Below are 26,897 nucleotides of genomic sequence, written 5' to 3' on the forward strand. Positions count from 1 at the left end.
CGCTGCCTGCGGGAGGAAAGGCCGCGGAGCCGCAGCGCGGCCGGGGGCGGCGGCGGCGGGGGGGGATCGTGTGCGCTTCGCTCTTCAGCGAGAGCAGCTGTTACAGCAGGAGGGATCGGACAAGCCTCTGAGTGCGCGAACGCTCTTCAGGACCGCGGAGGGCTCGAGGGCCCGGGAGTTCGTTTTGTCCCTTACTGGGGCCGGGATGCTGGGTTTAACGGGAGCGATCTCCGCCTGAGGACCTGGTACCTTGGAGCAGGAGGTACCACAAAAACCATTTTAAACCTAATCTGAGCGCTGGATTGTGCCTCGGGTTATAAATGCAGCAGCATAAACGATGAATAACAGCATGTTGATTATCATTTGTTTATTTCTGTTATTTGCATTTACTTGTTTTAACTTTGCCTTAATTTGTTTTAGTTCAATTCCCTCGTGGGAATTCAAGAGGAGCAGTGGAGTGGACTCTTAAAACTTACCTGATCTTTTGTATAAAGTGGAGTTTTGTTTAGTTTCCACAAGGTTTTTCACAGATCCTAGTAGGATTAAGTTAATACAAATGCTTTCGCCTTGTGTTCCTTTCATCAAGCATAGTGTGAAAACTACATTTCTTTATTACTGCAAACTGAGTTAAAATGTGTTTACAACTGATGTTAAATTGGTAACATATGAGCTGTAAAAAGCTGCTGAAAGTGCCTGTTATTTAAGAGGATGACAGAAAGCCAGAATACTAACATCAGCTTGTATTAAAAGTGACCGTGTATATCTTAACCAAACATCATCAGATGTGATGTCTTATTTTGTTATATAGTCTTCTTACAAACAAACTCCTACTTTCTTTCACTGTCATAATATAAACAAACTTCTTACGAATAAGGTAGCTAGGAAAGATAGTTGAAAGTGCCTACAGAGAAGTTATTGAAAAGAAACTTCTTTGTAGTGTGCAAACACAGGAAAAGTGCTTCTATTTGAAGCTGTAGGTACATTAGACGCAAAGATGTAGAATTTCTTTCTAGCAAGGGAAAGCACTTTGTTATGTAATAACTATCCAATTTTAAAAGTAAAGTGTGAAGTGAGCTCAACTGTGTTACGCATGCTTACTGTTTCCATTGCATGTTCTCTTCAGTCATTCTAGAGTCACTAGAGTAGACTTAAATTTTTTGCTACATTTAGTGGAAAAATATATTAGAGTAATACTTGAGTTCTTAGACAGTTAAACGTGATTTTATTTCTTGAGGAAAACATAACTGAATGAGAACACAAATTTGAATAGTGGTACATTATTTGAATTAAATAGCTTCTGAAAGATTATTTTGCCTTGAGATACAGTACTACCTTCTGATTATATAATTGAGTGAGTATATTGAGTGGGAGAGTAGATTTATTTTGGATGTGGTCTACACAAAGTCTTTATAAAATTTCAAGTGAAACAGAATCCCTCTCAGTGAGAGGAAATGGATGGGCTGAATTCAGGTGCGTTCTAAACTCTCGAGGTAGTGTGAGCAAATGGACAGTCAGATGTATCAGTTATTGCTGTCTTCTAAGGGAAGAACAAGACTGTAATCTGGGAAAAGGCTTCATCCATTATATGTAAGAATAACCTTGATCAATTTTGCTGGCTTTAATTTTGAATGAGGGATTAGTTCAGCTGAGGATAGCAGTCTTTTTACGTAGTCACAGAGCAACCTTATTGTACCTCATCCCCATGCTCTTCACTGTGCAAATAAGATTAGGGAAGTATTTGTGACTTTGGTAAGAAAATAGTTGGTATTTGTACAAGTGTGAAATTGTCACTGAGTTTGTACATAAAGCATTTGAAGAGTTTAGTATGGAGATTTTCTTGCTTCGATTTCACAACTTTTTTTCCTTTGGGTCATTTTGAGTCATTCAAGTCCAATATAATATATTGAACTTGACAGACTGTGGAGTTAGAATTTAGTGCCATTTTTTTTCCTGAGATTCAGTGTCATAGCTGGAGCACCTTGACACATCACTTTTGCTGGAAGAAGTGGGTTCATCTTTTTGTTTTTCCACATCATTTTGTTCTGGCACAAGGACTAGAGGTAGGAATGAGTGTTTGATATTTTTGTTGTTGTTGTATACAATTAAATGGGTAGGGAAAAAAATTAAATTCTTTTAGCAAAGAATCATCTGTTCTCATGCCAGTACTGAGTATAGGCTGGCATGAGATAGGAATGAGCAGCTACAATCTTAACTTGGTTTGGCAGTGTGTTTCTTCTGCAAAATGAAGTTTTGTTTAAAGATAAATCTGTTAAATTAGAGAAAGCAGCTATCTCAGAAATTTCCCTAACAATCTTAACTTAGTTTGTTAGCTCTTAACTTAGATGTTGTTTACTGTCTGTAGCACTTCAGTATGGGATGAGAAGTATGTGATTTTGTTAGGTGTGTAGGAAACAGTAAGTGCCTGAAAGCATTCGATCCGATTTGATATTGTTATTGTAGCTAAGCTGAATCCAAATGCTTTTCAAGTGATCATCTTTCCTAGTTGAGAAGATGAATCAAGGCTTTTTATAAAAGTTCATGGCAGAAGAGCAGGAAAGAATGGTCATAAATAGAAACAGGAGGTTCTGGATATAAACAAAAACCAAACAAAACCCCCTAAAAGCATCTGTCATTCCAAGGATGGATAAGCATTGGAATGGATTGTCTAGAAACATTGTGGAACCTCCATCCCTGGAGGTTTTCAAGATTGCTTGGAATTCAGTGTTTTCTGTGGAGATCGGACTGGAGACTTGAACACTTTTTGAATCTCTGTAATGCTATGAATCAATGCTCAAAAGAGGAGTTATAACAGGATTTGCAACGCTGCCTAAGTGAACACTGCTAACTGCCAATTAATGTGATTGGGTGTGGTTAGAAATGTCTTTTCTTTGGCTAAGTTTATAGTGTTAAATCATGTTGGTTTAGTAATAGCATAAATAGAAATATTTCTGTGCATGTGGTAGCTAGTGCCAAAATATTTATAAGCTCTTGACATTGATCCTAAATGGTCTGGAGATGTTGAAGGAGTGCTATACTACCCCCAAGCTCAAGTTTGTGTGCTAATCGTTCAAAGTGATAATATATTCCACAGAAGTACAAACCAAATTTCTGAAAGGGATTGTTTTAAGTGTGATGCTGTTTTTAGTAGTACGTTGAGAGAAAGATCTCATTTACCATGATAAGCAAACTGTTGGAGTTAAGAGAAAGCTTATTTAACTGGAGAGCAAGTAGACTTGATGGTTCTTCCTAACAGGAGCAGCTCGTACCTTGTTTTAGAGGTAGAGATTACTTTTGCTTCTTGTGCAAGTCTTTTAAACCCTGTGAGCTTTGAGATGAATCACAAACTAAAGACTTTGTTTCTGACTATGTGCTGTAAGCTTGTGTCAGATAGGATCAAAGTTTTTATCATTTAGCTTAAATACAGAGGTAAACCATGTGCTTGGGAGAATAGATTTTCCAGTTACATCATCCCTTCCCCCCACTTTTAAGTGCAAGAGTTAACAAGTGCTTTATGTAAGGCATCGGTAGTACCAGTTACTGTCAGACAGGACCTGTGTGCTTGGTAATAAGCATCCCATCATCATCTTTACCTCCTCAAGCTATTTGATGTCCTTGTCTTGTGAAGGAGTAATGTGCTCTTTACATGCGACTTCTTTAGATGGTTGTATACTGCATAAGCAAACTTATCAGCCTGTATTGAGCAGAGATCATTGGCAAATGAATGAAACATTACATTTGAGACCACAGAGTGTCTAATAGTAAGACAGTGCATGCATGCAAAGGATTTCTGGGTTGCTTCAACTGTATGCTTGAGTAAGATTAATTGAAATGCTTTGTCTTTTAGAAGATAGTCTCATTTTTACTAGATCCCTGTAAAGTTATTCTAGCAGGTGAAGTTAGGCTGAGGTACAATTGTAATTGAAGAATGAACTTGACACCTGCTGGAAACTTGTTTATGTTGGTATTGGTATTGGAGCATGTATTCTAGTATGGTGGAGTAGGGCATACTTGATACTGACAGTTAGGTGAATGCTTTAGCTTTTAATGTTAATTGGTATTGATGCTGTTTAGATAAGATGATACAGTGATAAGCCTATCTGCTTGTGGTAATTAAATTTCGTGGAGTACTTATAAGACAAAACGGTTGAGCCTTGCCATACTATGCAGGAAGCTTTACAAGCAAAACGATTTCTATCTGGACAATGAGGAAGAAAAAAATAGTGAAAACTGACAGTGTACACATCAAAGGAAGTGATAGATTAAATAAGTGATGCTTTCTTTAGAGTTTAAGCACTGGGGTGCTGAATGTTCAAGTTATTAAGGATGAACTTGCAATTTATTTGCTTTATGAACAGTGTGTACAATTTATGTTAATGACACTGTGATTGCTGATGACCTAAGTGCACATGTGAGAGAAAAGACAGGCCTAAAAATGTTGGTGTGTTTAAAAGATGACTTCATCTTTTCTGCATCAATTGCAGTTCTTCAGAGGTAAGCAATACTGGCTAATAAAGTCCCCCCTCCTCTGGATTTTGACAAGGATAAAAACTATTAAAGTGGAAAAGAAAGAGAAGATGCTTGCTGCTGAAGCAACTGACAATTTGATTTGAGTATTTATCAGTTTACTAGTTCAACCTTAAAACCACAAGCAGTTAGGAAATGATTGAACTTATTTTTTTTTTCCACAGTTGCTTACAATTTGTATATCTAAGTCATATTTTATGTTTTTAATGATTCAATAATTTTATTTTGGAGCAGATTTTTTCTTTAATCTGAGGGATTCCTGATGAGGAGAGCAGATAATTTTGACAGACTAACAAAAGATGTGTAACAATTTGTATCAATTTATGAAATTGCAGGTAGGCAAACCTAATGTGAGGCAGCTTAAACTTGTGTGTTATTTTTGTATCAACTGGATCTTTCACTTAAGGTCTTGTGAATCAAGTACCATTTCACTACTTGAGATATTTGTTCCACCAATATTGATCTCCCGTTTTCAAGCATAAGTACCTAATAGATAGATAAACTGAGTCTTGCTTGATAAAAGTGGTAGTAATGCAATTATATTCTGCTTGTTAACTAATAGTTCATTATATGGGAGGAAAGGGTGAAAACTGAAGAAATGCTTAAGCAGTTGCTTATTTCTTCAAAAAAAATAAAATGCCTACAGTTTCTAATTAATGTTCATAACTGTGAACAGATTATGTGCAGTTTGGGCTTAGAATATTAAAATCACCTTTAAAAGGTTGCATTAAACATTTTTGCCGGAAGACAGAGATACAGAATGGTTAAAATACATTTGCCTTCTATCATCTTAGATTAACTATTTTGCTGTTAGGTATTTCCCTTAAAGACACCTAACACTGGTGAATATTATCTTCTTTGACCATAGGGGAATGCCACATTCTGGCAGTGTCATGTACCATTGTGGAGTTTCACAGTATCTTGCCCAGCAAATTAGAGTGAAAGTTGGATATATCACTAAGTGAATAGCGGATGTGTATAATATGCATGCTCTGAGTAAATACAGATTATCATCTGGATTTAGAGCTGCCAAAATGATTGTAGATAGCCCACAATGTTTTTTTCTCTTAGCTTTTTTATTATATAACAAAAAATATTTAGATTTTGTTCAGAAAAATGAATATTTTCTCATGTACTTTTCAGACTTTTGTAAAAGTGATAATTTTAAAATCTTGTACAGTTCTGTCATTGCTGAACATAAGTCAGTTTTAGCTACTCATTGATAAAATGCTAAGTATTTTTTTAGTGACTTCAGCTCTGGTTTTTGTGAAGAAAGAGCTATCAAATATTACTCTTCAATAAACATTTTAGTTGACTTAAGGTTAAAAAAAAAAGTTTTAGAAATGGATTTAAAAATGCTGTCCAGGCTTTTTGACGTCTGTAGCATGTGAAATCATGTGACATGATATGTTTATCCTGTTCGGATAACAGCATATATTGGGTTTAGAACTGCTGATCCCTGGAAGAGCAAATCGCTACCAAGAAAAGTTGTGAATATATCACTTGCAGATCCTTCAGCTTTTTGGGATTATGTAGATAAAGGTGTCTATTTTGGGATATAGATTTATATATAGATTTTTAATGTAGAGAAACTAAAATGCTTGTAGTATGCCATGATTTTAAAAGAAAGGAGGAAGAACTCAGAAGTTGGTGGTGCTTGTGAACTCAGAGAAATTCAGAGATTTCCTATGTTGTGACCTATTCCACGCATAGGAGGAAATGTAATGCAGCATATGTATAATATGTCTAATATAATATATGGTGTGTGTGTGTGTATATATATTTCTGAACACCTTGTGGTACTGACATCCTTAATGCATAACAGGGTTTCAGGTCTTCCCTGGCTGAGGAAGAGAAAGAAGGCTGGAGCAGGAAGTAGTTCAGAATGTGTGCTAATGTTAATAGTCAAGTATGTCCAGTGAGATTTAATAATACAGGATTGATCATACAGATGTGCGGAGCTGGAATAAAAATGCTACTGGATCCTTTTAGACTTTTAGTAGACTTGCAGAAAGAAAAAATCTTTATTCCAGTTTAGCTACTTTTTTTCTATTTTTTTAATGTCAAATCTTTGTGACTGATTTTGTCAGAGCCTTAAATAAAATAACTCTTTAATTACTTCAACTCTATTTTTTGAAAGTGGTGTAAACTGTTAAGGCATAACTAAGTAGAAGTGTAACAAGCACCTGCCTGACCATAAGGACTCCAATCAGATTTATTCTGAAAGAGGTAATTGTAGCGGAGCTGAGTCCTTTGTGGGTCCAAGTAGAAAGGACTGTTGCTGCTTTGCTCATGCCAGTGTGGTCAAAATTGCAGTGTGAGCGTAAGGCTCCCTATGTTTTTTAGGGGCAGCAGTGCTTGCTTAAACAGTCTCCGTGCTGATCTCTATGCTATACTCACTAAAGTTTTTGTGTGGCAGTGTGACAAACAAGTTCAAGACTGATCCAATCAAAAAATATATTTGTTCTTGTCTTTGTGGATTATTTACTGGAATTAATATGACCAGAGTTATGGCGAACTGGAACTCTTCCTTCTCTGTTGGTTTGTCTGAGTTCATCCATTAGTGCTATTAAAACACCATTGTGTCTGCTTTTCAGCCGTCTGCTGTTGATAGTGTGTTGATGGTAGCAAGGTGTGAAAGCAGCACAATGCACGTGAGTTGGTGTATCTGAAAAGATTTCTTAGGGCAATTGTATAATATTGTAATCTGTATGTTAATATAAACCGTCGATTCATCTGACCTGTAAAAGCTGAGATAATACCTTAGAAATTCAACTCAGGAGTGAGTTCCCACATGGAAAAAGTTTTAGGATTTGGTACAGCTGGTGGAAGGTATTCAGTCACTTGGGTGTGGTAGTATTTGGTTTTGAAGGTGTAGTGAATACTGTAGTATCACCACGCCTTCTCTGGTATATAAAACAAAAACGCCTTTAAGAGCCTTTAGTAGATAAAGGCTCTTCCTATGTAAACAGGAAACTATTTTTGAATTAGTTTCAGAGCCTTTTTGTGGCTGACTGGGGTGGGGGAGGTAGAGAAGAGGAAGTTCAAGGTGATATATGTGACAGGCAGCTTCCTTGTGAGCTTTCCTCTTGATCCTTTCAGTGATCCAAAGCGTAAACCACTGGAGACATGAAATGATAGTGGAGAAAGTGTTAGGCGTGCTCACTGTGTGATGCATGTTGGCTGCTGGCAAGAGTCCTCCTTGTAGTGTTATCAGATACAGAGGACACCAAAGATGAAATACGTATGTTAGAAAAGATATTTCCAATTTTTATTTCAGAATGGTTAAGTGTATTGAAATTTGTTTTGAAAGTATACAATTTAAGTGTAAAAAGTCACCAGGTGATTACAAAAATGTGATCAGAAGAAATACTATCTTTTTGTCAAAGTTTTTTTTTTTTTTTTTTTTTTTTTTTTTTTTTTTTTTTTTTTTTTTTTTTTTTTTTTTTTTTTTTTTTGGTGAAGATACTTTTACATTTACTGCTCTGCTAACTGTAGTGGAAATACTTTTATGATAAAAACCCCTCCAAGTAGCGTATTTGGTTTTTGGTTTGTCTTGTGACAATGCAGAAGAATTTACCTGGGAAATGTGAACTTTTCAGAGCAGTGTTTGACTAATAGTTTGGAACAAGTTTTTAAATAAAATGTTTGTAGATTTGGAAAAAGATGGGAAATAGTACTGTAGAATCCCAGAGAGCTATGTAACTGGAGACATACAACCACTAAGGCAGCAATTGTGATTTAAGTTACAAATAACACATGTAAAGAAAGATTCTTGATTTTTTTGGGTGTGTTTTATGTTTTCTCATTTCCATTTGATTTCAGCTATTAAATCCAGACAGATTCACCTATCAGAGAAAAAAAATCAATAAAGAATTTTGAGAGATGAGACTTTTTTTTTTTGAACTACTGCTTTGTTGCATGCATATATTCTATTAAACTACAATTTTTTTAAACTGTCAGTTTCTTAAGATGATACATTAGAGGTGAGACAGGTATATAAAGAGCTATTAATTAGTTGAAAGGTTGCAGGTGCATCATGAATAACTTGCCACTTAATTAATTTGATTTAATTGAAATAATATTTTATTGTAGAATTTCTGGTAATAGCTATGCATAAAGGCAGACTGCAATGAAATATCTACATTTTACTTTAGTTCTGCCTTGATGGTGTCTCTTTGAAACTAGTTGGTTATATTTGTAAATGGCTCTGTATAAATTCATCATTTCTGTTCGTCTCAGGGATGGCTGTTGCGCATGGCAAAATAAAGAAAAACTAAGTACTTTAGGTTGGAAAAACTTGACTTAAGCAATTTAGTACTACAAGTAGTTATTTTTTGTACAGGATAATTTCCTGCTTTTCTGCTGCATTTTGATTCTTCATCTGCTGAGAATTATGTTGGTATCTACAAAATTGTAGTAACTTCTAAAATACTACAGCTTCAGAGTGAAACTCTGTTGGATATGTACATTGTGGTTGTATGAGCGCATGAATAAATGAGAACTTGACAGTTATTAATAGTTCAAGTAGTTGCATGCAGTGTTTCATTTGTATTAGAACAAATAAATATTTGCATTAAAAAATATGATACTATGGGATTGCAGCAATAATCAACAGTGTAAGATGGGAAAATCAGCAATGGAAATATACTTCTGTGTACTTGAATTTTCAGGCTAAGGATGTATTGCATTTTTTTTGGCACCTGAAGAATAGCATTGCATTTGTTTTGGACTTGAACAATTTCACATTGAAATCTAATTTTTTGTAATGAATGCTCTAATGGACTTTCTTGAGGAACATTCTATTTAAAATATAGGAATTTGAGTAGTTGAGTTGATAGTGACATTTTGTGCTTTGCTTGATTAGAAAGCTTGTTTTAAAGCTACACCTCCTAAGCCTCATTTAGTGAAATACTAATAGAAGTGCAGCATAATAATTCCAAAAATGCTTTGAGATGGGTATAATGGTTTCTGTGCATGTATTTGGTGCTTGCAAAAGATGCCAGATGAACATTAGAGAAGCAGCCATCTGTCCTTGTAGTTGCTATTGAACTGGTATTGGGCAAGACTGGTTGTCAATATTGGTGTGTTTTGTTTGCTGTGACTCGACCAGGCAAGTTAATTGGTTTAGATTTGGAAGAAATTAGAGGTGGGATGTTCTTTTTTTTTTGTTTTGTTTGTTTTTTTGTTTTTTTGTTTTTTTTGTTTGGTAGGAAAACAGATTGAGATCACTTACTGAACTAACCACTTCTATAGTCATTGGATCAACTTTTGGGACTTAATTACAAGTGAAAGCAGTGCAACTCCTACCAGGATAAATGGACTGTTAAGATGTTTATTGGACTGGTTACCTGCCTGTTGCTTTTCTGCCCAGTTTGCTCATCAGTACCATATTAAGCCCTGTGTCTCTGCTTCTTCTTTTTAAAAAGAAAAACTGTTTGGTTTCCCATCTTTAAGTTTATAGGGGACTTTATTTTTTTGTTCTTTTTGCATAATATTATAAATTAATATAAAAATAAAAACAATATAAAGTAAAATATACAAATACTAAACATATATTTCCCCTCTGCTGCTTGAGAAGAGAATTAAGCTGAAAGCATATTGGGAGATAATCGATGTACTTGGCAATAAACCACAAGACCAAAAGTAAGTTACAAAAGTTTACAGGTAGCCTGTGCTGTGAAGAGTTTGATCTAATACTGGCCAGCTCCTTGAAAAGGAAGTATTTTTCTTTTGTTAGACTTTGAGGAAGAAAGGACATAGGCTTTTGGATTTTTTTTGTTTGTTTTTAAATAATAAAAACAAATGCACGACTAGCCAAAAACATAGCCCACAAAGGAACTGGCAATGGAAGAGGTGCAGTGAGCCAAGGGAGCTGGAATTACTTTTGAGCATTATTCATTTTGTCTGAACCCAGCAATCGTGGAACATCTAGTCGCCGCGGATCGTGCAGACGGCTCCTTAGAGTAGTGTTTGTTCTGTATTCCAAGATCTAGACTTAGTGGCAAAGAGCAAGTATCTGATCGGTGCAGTATGCGATTACTTCATAAGTAAGTTGATGATGAAGATATATTTTTTCAGTTAAAAGCTTGATATAATACTAAAATTTAGAAAAATAAGTAATGCTGTAGTCAAAGCATATGTGCAGGGGCTTTCTGCTCCTTTTCCTGATCTTTCCCATTTGTATCAGCTTCCTGAGAAGATGGCAGCCCTTTGTCCTACAAGGAAGTAGGAAATGAAGCAACATGTAGCATTGCTGGAGAGGAATTATGTTGTACAGAATAGAGAGGAAGTAGTGGTATCGTTTGGCTTCCGTGCAGTTGAGATTCTCTGTTAAGAAGGTAAAAGGAAGGATTCCAGATGCTTGAAACAGCTTGTGAAATCTTGTGAAACAGCTATGATCTTCTGTTAAAGGAGAAAAGCAAAAAAGATAGTTTATCATAATATTGGAGTGTAGTGTGTGCTTGGGTATGGATATCCACATGAATTTTATAAAAGTTTTCATGTGAATTCAGGAAACAATTGCTTTTAAATATAAGATGTTAACTGATGGGATTATTGTTTATCTCAATTCATTCAGGAATTAGCTTAAATCTTAGAATATTGTTAAATAATACTAATGGATTGAAGAAGCCTGTCTTTTCAACCTAAGCTTTACTTGAAATTCAAATATGAATATGTAGGCTAATAATTACAAATCGAAGGAAATCTGTGCATTAGGTTTATAGGTAGAGACTTTATCAAAGCCTATTGCTGTACTTTGGCATGTGTAGTTTGGGAATGGTTCCACCAAGCTGGAGAATGAAACTGTTCTTTGCCTTTTGCTGGAAGCTGGAGGCAAAGACTAAAACATCACAGAATTCAGGATTGCAAAGGTTGGAGAGGCTGCAGCAGGTGTTGACTGTTCAAGTAAGAAGTAGTGTGCTAAATCAAATGGAGTTCTGTCACCATTAGGCTCCTCATTTTTTTTTCTGTTGATCAGAAATGCAGTGGGTGATCCATTTGCCATAGAGGGGTAGAAGGGAGGAGCTGAAGCAGTTCCAGGGAGCGTGGCTCACACTGCCTGGGAGCAACAGCTCTTGCTGTCCCACTAGAAAATAGGATTAAAAAAAAAACAAAAACAAAAAAAAAAACCAAAAAAACCCAAACAATTGTTTTATGGGAATATGGGAATTAAGATTGAAAACAACATAGAGCAAAGCCAAGATAAAAAACCTGTTGCTAGATGTTTGTCAATGTTTGAGATTCATTGCAACTTCTAAGTCGCCTTGATTTCTAAAGTAACTTCTACTGATCTGTCATATTTATTAGCTTATTCTGAATCTGTGAATGATTAAGGCTTTTATAAGCCAAGACTTACTTTTTTTTTTCTTATGCACTGTGACAAAACTGAGTATAATGTGACATTGGATAAAAATGCTACTTTTATGGCTTATCAAGAAGAGGGGTGGACTCAAGTATCTCAGTCACTTTGAGCTTGTGTGCTAACTTTTGAACTTGGCCAGCTGACATAAGTTTATCCTTTGAGTTCAGATTTTGTTTATAAATCTGTAAATGCTGATATGTGAAGTCTCTCTAGTGGTATCTAAAGTATCTTTTAGATGAACAGAATAGTCTTACTGAGATCTTTCTCTTATTTCATAGAGATTTATTTGCCAGACTGCCATAATACTTATAAAAGTGGGAGATTTTAGTTATCTTTTTTTGAGACCTAAGGATAGTCAGGGGTCTCTTAGTAATTTACTTCCCCCCCCCCCCCCGCTTCCCTCTCTTCCCTCTTAGATGTATCCTAAAAGACTTCTGTTGGTTGATTATGTAATGCTACATTTATTTCTAAATTGAAGACTGAAATGATAGTAGATCACGTTTCTGAAAAATGTGGAACCTTCAAACTAAAAGGTGAAGTCTAAATTTTTATATTATAAAGAGAGGGTTTGCTTTGTCTCTTAATCTTCGTAAAAATTTTGATTACTTCAGCATCGGTTAAAACATTCAAGACCTGATTTACTTCAAAGTAATAGTCTTGAATATATTCTAATTGTTATATGGCCTGTTAAATGTAATATTTGAAACCGGAAGTAATCACATGTGTTGAAATACTTATGGTGGATCTCTCAAGTTAACCTAAAGTACTGCATGGAGAAATATATTTTTTTAATTAAATGAAGCTAGGCATAAAGTATGTTTTGGCTATTAAGAAAATATCCATAGTACCACTGCCTCTCATGCTAGTTTCTTTAGCTTACCGCTATGGTATTAAAATTCGCTTATTGCCTACGCTCATCTACTATGTATTCCTATGAAACATGGATAATAGTTTACAGAACATGTATCTGTTATATAGACTTTGTAAATCTTGATATATCTAAAAGTGATCTGGCAGTCCTCAATGGACTAGTGCGTTGTCTAATTAGCTCTCTTTTTTTAATGAGCCAAGCGACAAATGGAGAAGTGGTAACAGAATTATTACTACCATACCAGCAATTGCTTCAGATCCAATAGTGATGAAGCTTTCATAACTGCATATTGAGGCTGGTAAGCTAGTATGCATTTAATAAAAGCAGCATTGCAATTTGTGTGTTGTGGAATTCATGAACAGAATTATGACTTGGCTTTTCCATGTCTAGTTTATAAAAGTTTTAGCTAGCGAACTACTTGAAGAATTCAAAAACTGTAAAGCATCTTGGAGAGACAGCGTGCCTCTACTGAGAATCATGTTGTACTATTACAAGGCTTTTTCAGGAAGCTCAAAGGGAAGTTTTTTTTTTTTTTTTTTAATAAGGATTTGTTTGAAAATAATCAGTGCATTGTGTGTCACTTAATTGACTGTGACTAGTTATAGGAGTATGTTAACACTTAATCTAAACTGAAGAGAGTAACCTGAGCATGCTAATGTAGTTTCCAGCCAGCTCATACCTTGCAGTTAATGGCAAGAGGTAGATAACCTGTATTTTAAGATGCTTTTACCCAAGTGGTTCTGAGCTTGCTCTTCCTAATATTACTGGAGGTTAATCTTTTTTCTTAATGTAACGGTCACTAATCAGTTTGCTATAATTAATGCTTGGATACTAAATTCTGAATGTTTACAAAATTTTAACAATAATAGTTTTACTTTTTTATCTTGTCACTAAATATCAGAATGAGAAACAGGTCCTGGCTGTACTAAGTGCTATATAAAGAGCTCATCTGTCATGTAACATAACTGATGTGAACTCTGGTGATCCCATGTCTGATTTTTTTGCGTGTCCTTAATGATGATAGCTCATCTGATATGGTTGGTGCAAAGACTTGATGGAAAACTTTGGACTCTAGCTTTGGAAAATGGCAACGCTTACGTTATCTGCCTTTGCATTGACTAGCATGAAAACTGCTTCTAATAGGCTCTCTGAAGTCGTTTCTACAGTCTTCTATAGTGCCCTAGTGCAGCTGTTGCATCTGTCTGACAGTCAGTAATTCTGTTGGCTCTGACTGTTGTGAAAGTGCAGCTTTTGGAATGAACTTTTAATTCTGCTCTGATTTTTAAAATCTACTTCTGATAAACACCAATGAAGTATTCTCTGAAACAAGTTCTTCAAAACAGTAGTGGCAGTTTGAGCTACAGATAACAAAGCAATGTTGCTTGAATTCTTTTCTCTACATTTATGTAGATCTTCAGTTATAAAAATGTAGAAGTTAAAATTATGTAAGTTCAGTTATTTTTCCAATTTGAATTGACTTGCCTTTTGGTAAAAGCTTACACAAAATTCATGTGGAAAACGCAATTTCTTCAATAGTCCATGTGCTTTTTAGAGTGTGCTAGTATTCTGCCTAACCAGACTAAAAATGTGGAAGCCATCCCAGGTTCTTTCAACCTGCTTTTTGAGGCAGATCAGGCTGCTGCTTAAGGCTTCTATTGCTTGCACAGGCATATGGTGTGGAGATCTCCATCTCCTGCGTATCAGTGGCGCTTGTGAGGGTGAGTGTCCAGTATGATGAACAGGGATTTTGGTCACTGGCCTGTCCCGCTCTCCCCACCTCCTAGTCTGAGGCCCTCAATCTTCCTGCTTTGTGATTAAAGGATTGCTGCCCTCTGCTGTTAAACACTAGCCTAGGTGACCTTTTGGCTTTAGTGTGAGGAGTTAGTTGTCCAATTTCTTTTCCTAGGATTGCTCATTTGTGGATGATCCTTTTTTCAACTTCATTTTGCAGCCTGGTCTAAGGTGTTCACATAGTTCTCTTGTCTTCATTTGTAGTGTCCCTATGAGTGTTCAACTTTTAGAGTAAGTCTTAGTTTAATTATTTAATAATGCATTTTAAAGAAATTTCTCTGAACAGCTGCAAAGCAAACATCTTTCAGTGTGGTGCTGTAAAGACTAAATGTTAATGTGCAGCAATAGTAGTAAAACTATTAGTGTTGCTAACTTCAATTACCTTTAATATACATGATGGAGTACAGCAATTATTTTAAGTTCTCCTTTTTCGAAGTCTGACTCATGCTTCTTGAAGTGCTAATCAACTTTCTGTAAAGCAAACATTTTAATTATTACGTTTTTGCTAGTTCTATTAGTCATGCCAGGTATACTTTGTCATGGATAAAGACCCCGAAAGTCTTGAATGTGTAATTCTAGTTTCTGTACTTCAACTAACACAATTCAAGTATCTTTTTAATGAATTCCTATGTGCTTTTTTATATTTAATTACAAAATTGATTATGGTAACAGGAGGTTAAATTTGTCTAGCAGGAGCATCTTTTTGTACTAGATAACAGAAGTTGTAGGAATAGATGACACTTTGTGGCTATAAGATCTAGTTTCTAGTTACAGACAACTTCTTGTACTGCGTGTTATGTTAGCTAGATTTGGCTTTCCTCTACTTATGAGCCTTTAGTCGAGATACTTATGTAGGAAGTTACTTTCTTTCCAGTTGTTATGAAAAAATGTATGCACATTTGTTTGTGGCTGTTTTAAAAAACACTTCTGCTTGAGCCAAATTTTAGGGTGCTGGTTTTTCTGTTGGAGTCCAAATAAAGTTTAGAAAACAATCATACCTTCTCTTTTGGTTTCTCCTTTTTTAAATGAAGATGGCTGAAAAAAATTGACTGCTAGCAGTTGTCAGAACTGTTACCTGCAGACAGTGCTCGAAGAGGGTATTGCAGCAAAGCATGATTTTTCTGAGCAGTGTGGAGCAGAATGAAAACCAAGTTCAGAAGTTACCCAGTCAACGGCTGTTTTGATATACATAGTAAACAGAGTTGCTCTTGATTTTTATTTTTATGATGGAAGTGAGAATTCTGAGCATAGCAGACAAAAACATAGAGAAGTAATGTTTATATATGAATGGAAAGATCAGTCAACCCACATAAAGACATCACATTGTGATGTTCCTAATGTTGTATAATTTCCCCACCAATAATACATCTTCTGGATTGACCTTTTGGGGGGTAATTGTATGTTCTTAGTTGTCAAAATGTTGTCTTGACTGAATACTGTTACTGATGAGCAGCTACCTGACACCTTAACCAGTTACTTGAGACTTGACATAACTGGAGTTGCCTCTTAAAATCAGTCAGTCACGTTCCATTGCTACTGCTTCTGCTTGAAAAGTTCCTGACTTAATCTCTCTCTTACTTCAGAGAAACAGTGGAATGCAGACCTTTACAAAGTGCAGCTCAATTTACTGGAGGAATTGTTGCAGGTCTAACTTTATTTTTGGAGCCTGAATAAAGCTATGGCAAAAAGACCGAGGGCATGTTTGGAACAGTACATCCCAGAAATGGATTACTGTTCCAGAAATGCCTCCTTGGCATTTAGGAGTTCTTTGCGGAAGTGGACCCTCCTTGCAAGTGGAGCTGTTGATCAAACCCCATAATTAATACAGGAGGAACATTATACATGAAGCAATCAGAAACCCAACCAGAGATTTGTTGACTCATGTGGCATGGGCTTCTGACAGAAGCACCTTGATCGCTTCAGCTGTTAAGAGCGTAACCAAAGAATGTGAATCCTTTGCATGCAAGAAGATACGGCTGCTAATTTGCGAACACTTGCAACACTTGCAAAGCAAGTGGATCAATTACCACACTTCTAAAGATAGAGCAGTTATTTTTTGTGGCTGCTTTTTGTTTTGTGTGTGTTTTTTGTTTTTTTAAGTGCTAGATATTAGCTTTCTGTTCTTGACTGCTTGGTGTAAATTGATCAGTATTTATTAACAATCATATCAAGGAAGCATTAGGTTGATCTTGGTATGCCATGTAGATTGCTTTCTTGGCTGTTAATAAAGATACAATGTCAGTATCTTTGTCAGTTTTTTACTATGTCTGAGGAAATGTGAAGAGATAGGAGGGAGGCATAGATAATATTGTACTGATGGTGCAGAAACTGGTCAGTTTGCATTACTCAGTTTGGAGGAATTTGGTGAATGAGGCGGTGAGAAAACAGCAGAAGCCTCAAGAAGCCAAGGCACAGCTGCGTCTCCTCATCTCTCCCAGTCTCAATCACTCTGTCAAAACAGAGAATGTCGTATAGCTTATCTACTTGTATTCTATTAATAAATTTGAAGTCCGGTAATACTAAATCCAAACTAAGACAAAAAAAAAAAAAAAAATTATCATCTTTGGCAAACTGTTTTGAGATTTTGTTCCGCTTTTGTGAAACGTAAAGGGTACTAGGTTCATGAGGTAGTCCAAAGATAATGGCAAGGTAATGTAAGCCTGTCTTTCCTCATAAAATACAGTGAATACTACTGTTTCCTTAAGAATTACAGGAAATTTTCTTGCGTTCAGATTTCATACTCTAGTTTTGTTTGTGCTGGAACAGTTATTGAAATTATAAGTGATTTTTTTTTTGTTGATAGAGTGTACAAAATGTGGACTATTGTTTTGAAATAATAGGTAACTGCCTTTTTTCTTTTTCTTTTTTAATAGAATATTCAAATAAAAACTTTGGCAGATGATGTGGTAAGGTTTTCATGACATTTTGATTTGTAATGATAACCTCACATTGCATGCTATTTTACTCCAAACGTTGTGGACAATGTGACATGTTCTTATAAGGATATTAGGAATTAGACTTTTGAGTTACTATACCCAAAGAACATCATTATAACTTTAGTTAAAGAAAAATAATGGTATCAATATGGAGAAGCTTCTTTAACCACAGTAAATATTTGAGTAAACACTGCAAAAAGTGTTCAAACTGTTAGAAATGTTATTTGCTTCTTTTAGCAATAAAGGCTGTGCAGTGGTTCTTCAAAGTCAATTGCAAAATGATTCAAATGGAACTATAATGGCTAATGACTGAACTGTATGTCAAACAACAAGTCTATTCAATAGCACTAACTTGATAATATTCAATATTTTGAAACTTGTTGTCAAGTATTCTATATAACTGCATACCGTTATAATTGATTGTGATAAAATTACTGAATCTGATTTTTTAGATATGATAGTTGAGCAGTTTTGGCTATTCACTGGCTGTCTAGTTAATTATCATTTATTTGTTTGAGATTAAATTATATATAGTAACCACATCTAAGCTTACTATATGGCTTGAAAGTGATCTTACTGTCAGAATCTGATTAAACAACTTGCTTTTCAGTAAAGTGTACTTGAAATGGATTACAGTGAAATTGATTTAAAAGCCCTATTTAGTGACTGCTGGGAGAGCATTTTAATGTAAATGAATAAAATTGGATTTGATGTATTGATGGATTTGCTTAAGTATTGCCTTTACAGCATTATATAATATTTTATGGGCTTTTCAATAGACTATGCCCTATTTTTTTGAAATGTAATGTGAATTACTCTGTTAATACAAAATGTAATTAAAATAAAATTCTTGTCATTTTAAAGAAGTTGACAATATCCTTTTCAGTAATGTGTTTCTGTCCACAAATGTAAAACTTTTAAGGAAGCTATTCTCCAACCACCAAAAAAACCCCAAACAAAACAAAACTCCGAACAAATTATAAGGGCACGCAGCTTATGTAGGAGTATTTTCTGTTCAAAAATTTACATTTTTTTTGTCTTAAAAGTCAACAGAACAAAGCAAAAAGTGAAACAACACTTTTTCCTGTCTTCCACCCCACTTAGTCAAGTCTCCCCACTCGTGATTTGACTAACTGAAAATTAATCCAAGTTGCTTGCAAATGAAATCTACTTTCTATTTCTTCAGGGATCATGGAAGTTGTTTAGTTATAGAGAACATTAAAATCTGTTTTGCATAGCAGTTATATTATAATGTTATGTATGATACTGTTAATGCCTACATAAGCTGCTGTTAAACAAAAGTACATCTTCATAAGGCTGTTTGAGACATAAATACCTAAATATTTGTTGATGCAGACAGCTTATTTAGAAAATTCCAGTAGATATAACCTTCCTGATATGAACACACACACACACATATATACTTTTTAAAAGACAATATTAGTAAATTACAAATTTTCTAATGGTTATGTTATTCAAGATAGAGTTGTATATTAAATAATACAGTAGGAAACAGCCTTATAAGGAAGATGCACTAGTTGGTTATTTCTAATATTAACAAATTAACTGAATAAGCATGTGCTGCTTAAGTTACAAAAAAAAGGGAGGGGTGGGGGATTGGGTGCAGGACATAAAACAAATCAGCCTTAACTAATTAAATTTCATTGCAGACTACATGGTATGCTTTCACTAATGTCTGTTATTTGTATTTAACTGTGAATGTCTGCTTCTATGCAAGTAATCCATTATCTTGCTTTTAAAAATTATGCGCTAATTTTAGAAGTTTGTACTCAAAAACACTTCAAAGAATTGTAAATGATACTTGGAGCATTAATTCCTATACAAACTTTATTTTACTTTAGCAGGGTTTTTATATAAGCCTGGTGAATTTGTGAGTATCTTCTTCCCAGCTGCTGGCTTTTTCAGTTATCCTCAAAGACTTGCAACTTTTCAGGTTAAGGAACGTTTGACATGATCTTTGTGGTACTGTATGTATTTATTGCAAGGATAATTAGGGAGTAACATGAGAAGATCTAATCAAGATCTTGCGATGTGAAGAATTTGACATAGTTGGTATACTTCAGAGTCTCTTTCACATATGACCTGTCGTAAAACCTATCTTAAATGCTGTCTTTCTCTGGAATGTAATCTCTGCATGTAATAATATTTTTGCTTACAGCACAATTTGAGTCTTAGCACTGCTACTTGGATTAACTTTAAGAATATTTGCATTATAACATATCTGCTTTTCTATATTTCTACTTGTTTGTGTTTATTTTTAAATGGATATCTTTGCAGCGTGACAGAATAACAAGCTTTAGAAAATCAGGAGTGAAAAGAGAGAAACCTCTCATTCAACATCCTACTGACTCTCAAGCTCCTATCAGTGAACTCCCAGTTGCCCAGCCAGTTGTTGATGAACGTTGCATGAACTTATCAGAAAAAGAAGTTATGGATCTTTTTGAAAAAATGATGGTAAGATGATATGTCAAATGATTTGGAGATTTTCATTAGTTTTCATGTTAGTGTTACGTAGTAGTAGTTTCCAAATGTTGTGGTTTTGACAGTACTATGTTGTGGGTGTGGGGTAGGGGGAGGAACACAGACAAGTTGATCAGAGGGACCTGTGCTAAACTGTTACATAAAAAATTGAGTAGTTAATACAAAAAGTATGTGTTCGTATTCCATGCATTCAGATTATTTCCATAGAAGAAACAGGCAAAAAGCCAAAATCTAAAAATTTCAATCTGTTGAGTGTTGATTGCTTTGTTAAGTTAACTTGTAAGCATCTTAAATGTGGCAGATAGATACTGCTGCTGAAGGATAGTTTTTACCAGGCTTATGTTACTTCCTTTGCAAAATAGCCATTTGCATTAATATAACTTTATGGTCGAGAAAGCTAAATTTTTATATGATCTGGAGTATTTTATGTCATAAGTTCATTTACCAAGACTTGACATCATTCAGAAAAGTACTTTTCTATTAGTAATATAGGAAAAAGCTTTTGAAATAGAAATGTATTACTTTTGTCATGCACGGTGCTATTTATATATGAACTGTAAGGAGATGTGATCTTCTGAGGATTGTTAGAAATACTGTTTGCAACAATTTTAAAGGATGATTTAGGAAACTTCCAAACAGTCAATATGGCCTAAGGACTATGAATAAAACTCATGAAATATAATCTAGATATCATGTGGTCATCTTTACAGGAAGATATGAATCTTAATGAAGAACGTAAAGCTCCTTTAAGAGATAAAGACTTGACCACAAAACGTGAGATGGTTGTCCAGTACATTTCTGCAACTGCCAAATCTGTAAGTAGTTGCCTCTAAACCAGATGAAACTAGTAAGCTTAGCTTAGCAAATGTTATACTTTTGATACTGAAAATTCTACTTTTTTTTTGGTCTAGATGTAACCTTTAAGGCAGGGAAGGGTGACGGGGGAACCATGTCCTTGCTAATATATTCTGAAATGCCCGCAACTGTGGCTGAAGTGTTAATTAGTTTGAATTTCAGTTGCTGAGCAATAAAAAAACTTGACATGTTCATGTAATACACAAGGAATTGCAAATTCTGTCATGTAGAGTGATGGATAGAACTTGAGCATATTTTTGTGCAGTTCATTTTATGCTTTTATAATAGCAAGGTGCTTAGAAAGGAGAGTATGACTTTACAGTTTCAGTAATGACATGCATTGTTAGTGGGCATACCATTTGCAGTATAAGAAACAGGAAATGAAAATACTGAAAATAGCAATAAATCAGGATATTAGTTTAATTTGAAAGCATTGATGATGGTAGTTTTATTGAAGATTATGTTAAATATTTTAAGTGTTTTGCAGCCAAATAAAATGATTCCTTTATTGGAAAAAATGATCTTAAGTTATTCCCTGAATTGTTTGAGTAGAAAAGTTTATCTTCAGACCTCTCATTTGTGTTGATGATTCCCTGTACTGAAGGTGGTTGATTAACCCTTAACAGAAGAGTGCTTTGTATAGAATTTTTTTAAGTTTGTCTATTTGAGGCTGTAAGTGAAAGAACCACAGTATGCTTCAGCATCTATTGAGGTAGAGAAATATACTATTGATCTCAAATGGTGAATAGCTGCAATTTTTCTACAGTAGTGAGAATAGTAGTATGAGTGAGTTATTAAAAAGAACAATAATGCTTTTTGTGTGTTAAAGATCGACTATGGCAAATACAATTCTTTTGGAGTAAAAATAGAATATTTCAGAAAACCACCTGAATGTTGTATGAAACACAATTACAAATAAATGTGATTGCACTGGAATGTTGGTTTTGTCCTGGTTTTGCTATTGTTTGCTGTATATAGAACTTTAAAGAAGCTAGTGCAGAATTCTGAGCAATTTAATATATTGCAGAGTAGTCAGAGCTGAGTAACAGCACGGGAAGGGGGAGGGAACCTTTTGATATTCAAGGGACAGAAACATGTTTCAAGTGATAAGTGAAATCTCATGTCAGGAGTTCTTCAATAGAATTAAATGATGCACGTGGTTTTATTTGGAAACTAGGATGAATCTATTCCTATTTTCACTTCTAAGTTATTGTTTGTAGTAAAATGTTATTGGAAATGAAGCCTGAGTATAGAATAATTAATCAAATACTTAACAGTAGTGCTTCTAGCAGTTCTACATAGCTAAGTCTGAGTGAAAAATAAAGATAACATTATATTAAGCAGTCATTTAGTTGCCAATTGATTTTGAAAAATAAGAAATAAGATTGTATTGATGTCTGTCTAAATATATAAGCATGGACTGTGATACTCCACTCTGCCATGGAGTTTTAATTTCAAAAAAATTATAGCAAGAATTACATATAAATGTTAAACTTCAATGCTTTGTATAAAACTTTATAAACTATTTCTTAAATAAGGAAAAACTTGTATTATAATGTGCAAGTGGTGCTCTGCTTTGAGAGGAGTGAAGTTTCTGGATGTATTTATCTTAGATAAAACCCACAATCTTTTCCTTTTTCCCAACTGTCTGATAATGAATTTGGTACTTAAGGCATTGGCTAAATATACTACTCATTGGAATGTTTTTTCAAGCTTATGCAGTGAATGTTATGAAGTTTCCTGTTAATATACTTCATATTGAGAGCTATTGATTCTGTTGTAGGGGTTTCTCTGTAGTTGATACTAAATGGTAAATCTCAATTTTTCTGAGCAAGCAAAACTTTTATTGAGGTGGTAGAAATTTTCAAAACATGAGTTCTTGAAATTCTTTCGCAAAAAGCAGTGGAGAGGAGCATGATCTCTTTATATGTAACAGTATTGAAACGTAGCCTCATTGATTCCCAGAATTTTGTAGTTGAGTAACAAAAGGATGGCTGCCATTGCATGTCTAACTGCTGGAAATTTTAACAAACTGCATTACTGCTACTGTATGTGCTGTAGCATGGAAAAGTAACAGAATTGGGGATAAATTTGTCAAAAGCTACTAACAGTTTAAAAGATACCCCCAAAAGTCTTCATGTACAAAAGAAGCTCTGTCTTAGTGTGCTCTGAACTTCATTCAACTCTGCTATAGATGTTTTGTTGATATGTGGAAGATTTTTCCTAATGAAAAAGGTATTGTATTATTTAATAACCCATTTTTATGTTTGAAACATAATATTCAAATGGTATTTTAAAAGCTATTTGGAAATATGTCTGACTTTTCTATAGTTCTATGCTAGTTTTAAGTTGCTAGCTTTTTAAGTTGCTAGCTATTTAATATACAAAAAATAGAACTTCATTATAAAATATTGATTGGACTCTTAAAATAGATGAAAACCTTGTCTTCATCTTTAATTTTGTCATCTTTTTAGTTGAATGATTACTTTAACATGTAGTTGGATTCTGGCCCTAACCAATTGTTACTACATTTTGGCTTCTCAAGCTCTCTTCCTCAGGCCGTTTTCAGATTTGTCTTCCATAAAAATATTTACTGAGTACAAACTCATGGTTTTCCCTTGCTCCTTAGATTTTTTTCCTTTTCTTTGGTCACAGATAATTGTTCATCTGTATTCTTTTTGTACTGAACATACTTGGGTTTTTTCTTCTGTTTAGAGCTTATGGCTCTTGGAACACTTAATAGTTGATGTGACTTCTCTTCCAGTCCATTTTATATTCTTTTTTGCTAGGCTTTGTGCTTTTCTGCACTCATCTGAAATATGAATCTCATTTCCTGATCTTATTTTCATCAATTTTAAAAATCAGGACTTGATTTTCTTTGCCTTCTGTGCTATCTTCAGCAAGTTGACCATGCTTCTCTGAAACACTGCTGTCTTGAGAGTTCTGAGTGAGGAAGGAACTTGACTTCTAATGGATGAAAAAAAGCTTTGCTCTTCTTTTGGGGTGGAGGAAGGATAGTAACTAATAAGGTAGATGTTTGGATGTGGTACAATTACTTGGGCTTCTGATTCCTTCTTTGTCATGTCACATATGACGTCCCTTGAAACCACAAAAGGATAACTTTTTGATATATGTGCTGCAACAGAGAAAGTTCAGTGAAAGTTTTTCCATGTTCTCTCTATTTTAATGCATGTTGGGAGAGATACTCAACTTTGAAACTTATGAAGAAGGTGACTTACTAGTGTGATTTTATACTTGCATTCTCTAATAAATCTTTCAAGCTTTTTATGTATGTAGAAAATAAAAAACTTGTACAAATTACTATTCAGTAAAAAGCGTTTGTGCTTTATTTCTAAACTTCAGTGGAATTAAAGCATCTGGAGATTTACAGAATTGACTTAGGTGCTAGCTAATTGCTTTTTCAACTCAAAGAGAAGGATTATTGGTCATGGGAATTATACTTGGGGGCTCAAAACTCTTTCAGAACTGAGCTTGGTGGCGTCTTGCCGTGTTGACCAAGACTAATGTTGGCCAGAGGAGAAGGTTATGAATTAGAGGAAAATCTGTCATCTGGTGATGATGGTTCATCTTGTGCGCCTGGAGGAAGCTTCACCAGTAGGAAGCGAGAAAAGACATAAAAAGATTGTCAGTGACTTCCGTTCCCTGAAAGAGTTCTAAAGGGATAATTGAACAGGTAGGAGCAGAAAGTGGGACAAGTAGGGGCTGAACAGATACTGTCGGATTTAGATCTCAGAGCAAAACATTATGCTCTTAGGTTCTTACTTAAATAACGGTAGATATCAAATAAATTGACTGCCGTCAGATTGCAGCAAATAGCTGCCAGAGAAAGGCCTAGAATATTTAGGCAGAAGTCTTATAGTACTAGTGTTCACAAGAACGTGGTCATTTGTACAAAGTGATAGAACAGGGCAGAGATGTACTGCCTTTCTAGAGAGTTTTTCTTCTGTGCAAAGTCAACGTCTTGTTTGTGTACATGCAAAGATGTTGTTCTATGATAGGACAGAGCAAACATGATTGTGTAAATCACTGTTTAATTATCCATGTAATTAAAAACATCCATACTGAGTAGTTGAAAAAAATGCCTCATGAGATTTTTCTGAAGTACCAGTTAGATTTATAACTATAGGCTATGTTTAGATTATGAAAACTTAATTAAATCCACTGATGATGTCATCTAAATAAAAAAAAGCACTGTAATAAATGAAGTTGCTGTATACTAATGAAAGTCAGTATGCCATTACAGGGTTTTCTCTGCAGCTCTTCCATGTCATATGTAACAATATGGCATATCTCTTATCCAGCTTGGCATGTACATGTTGAAATTATGTAGTTGATTTGTTTGTAAGTGTGTAAAACACTAATGATTCAGCAGTAGAACATAAAGAATTTCAACTTCTGTTTTCGTACAGTAGAGCTACTGTTTTCCTGTTGAGGAGCTGTAACTCTTAAACATTTTGATGAATTAATAAAAGAATAATAAAAGAATGCAACTATTACTAATGATGAAACATTGAAATATTTTTGTGATGCTACATCCTACTAATTACCTTGCTATGTTTATTTATTATTATTATTTATTTTTCTTTCACACAATAATCTCTTGGCTGACCACTGCATGCAGATAGTCGGAAGTAAAGTTCCGGTGAGTACGAACATGATGGTTTTGTTTTTTATGAATACGTGTCATTTTTTAGAGTTTCGACTGGAATATTTTGGGCTTTTATCATGGATTTAAAAGTTCAGTGGGTGTAATTTAGTCCTTGTTTTATCACAGTAATCATCAATTGGCCCAAACACATTTATCTTACTAGTATAAATTTGATTGTGCTATTGAGGAATCTCTTTATATTACGTTTTCAGGAATCTATTTCCAGATACTTAAGACTCATTGGGAATCTGTTCATGAAGATAAAAGATATATTTGTCATGAAAACAAATACAAATTAGGCTTATCTTGATTTTACTGAAGACATTTAATTGAAAGCTTATATTACGGTCTTCGTCTTTATTCTGCCGAGATGTGGATTTTTGTAATATTTGTTAGCATTCATAGTTCATTGTGGAACTGCCAGCTGCCGGATATCAATGTGAGAATGGGATTTACATAAAGGATTCAGAAGGTCAATTAATAAACATAAGATGAGGCCACTCACAGCATAGCTTTTATCTTAGTAAGTGTTCTGTTACATTTATATTAAGTGGTGGTTGAGTTTATTCTGTTTATTTATTCTGTTTATTTTATTTTGCTTTTTATTAAACGAGTATTTCATAACTCTTGTAGGACTGGATACAGGAAATGAAAATTTCCTGGGGGGAAAAAGGTTTTGGGGAGATTAGGATACTTGGAACATGTACAGTTTAAAATGAAAGCAAAGATTTTTTTTTTTTTTTTTTTTTTAGGTATAGCTAGACTTTGTTTAAATTGTACTCAAAAAACTTTTCAAGTATTGCAAGTTTTTCTACTTAGGTAATCTTCGATACTCCAATTTTGTAGTAATAAGAATAAAGAGCTACCTCTGACTTCAAGTTCTTGTTCTCTCTAGTTGCATCAAACATATACTTCAATACATAGGGATGTGGCATATAGGGATTAAGAAATTGGCATTAACTTTCTTTTAATCAGTCTTTCCTGCTTCCTAAGACTTTTCTACCTGTATTCATAAGTACTCTTTAGTTTGTACTAATACTATGTAGTTTGTACTTAATGTTCCTCACACTGATTGTGGAAAATATGTAAGCACAGTGGTGTTATTGAAAGGTATTTGATTCTTGGGGAAAATTCACAAATGTTTAGTTCTGCAGTTTGATGCATTAAAACAAATTTGAGACAATCCCTACTCCCAAGTTGTTTCCCTGTAATATGAGTTAACCTGAACAGCTGCTTTGTGAAGAGGTGATTTTTGTAAGAAGGAACTCATATGCAAAGGGATTAGTGGAGAAATTCTAAGTTATCTGATTTCTATCTTGTGCTTTCTAATTCAGGATCTGATGGAGGAGCAAGTATAATTGAGTATGTTTTTTTTTTTTTTTT

The 26,897-nt window shown here is 34.6% G+C and overlaps 1 protein-coding gene across 1 annotated transcript in view; it reads left to right on the forward strand.

Moving 5' to 3' along the window:
• The first annotated feature begins 16,868 nt into the window (after positions 1 to 16,868).
• Positions 16,869 to 26,897, forward strand: part of DIAPH2 (diaphanous related formin 2) — a 234,430-nt gene continuing 224,401 nt past the window's right edge. Inside the window, exons 1-5 of the mRNA XM_085319734.1 lie at positions 16,869 to 17,021; positions 17,426 to 17,458; positions 19,787 to 19,963; positions 20,701 to 20,805; positions 25,488 to 25,508. Coding sequence (XP_085175860.1) covers positions 16,869 to 17,021; positions 17,426 to 17,458; positions 19,787 to 19,963; positions 20,701 to 20,805; positions 25,488 to 25,508 — 489 coding nt within the window. The remainder of the gene's footprint in view (positions 17,022 to 17,425; positions 17,459 to 19,786; positions 19,964 to 20,700; positions 20,806 to 25,487; positions 25,509 to 26,897) is intronic.

The sequence above is a fragment of the Rhea americana genome, unplaced genomic scaffold, assembly GCF_003343005.1.
Source record: "Rhea americana isolate MKP2758 unplaced genomic scaffold, rheAme1 scaffold_6, whole genome shotgun sequence".
Taxonomy (NCBI): domain Eukaryota; kingdom Metazoa; phylum Chordata; class Aves; order Rheiformes; family Rheidae; genus Rhea; species Rhea americana.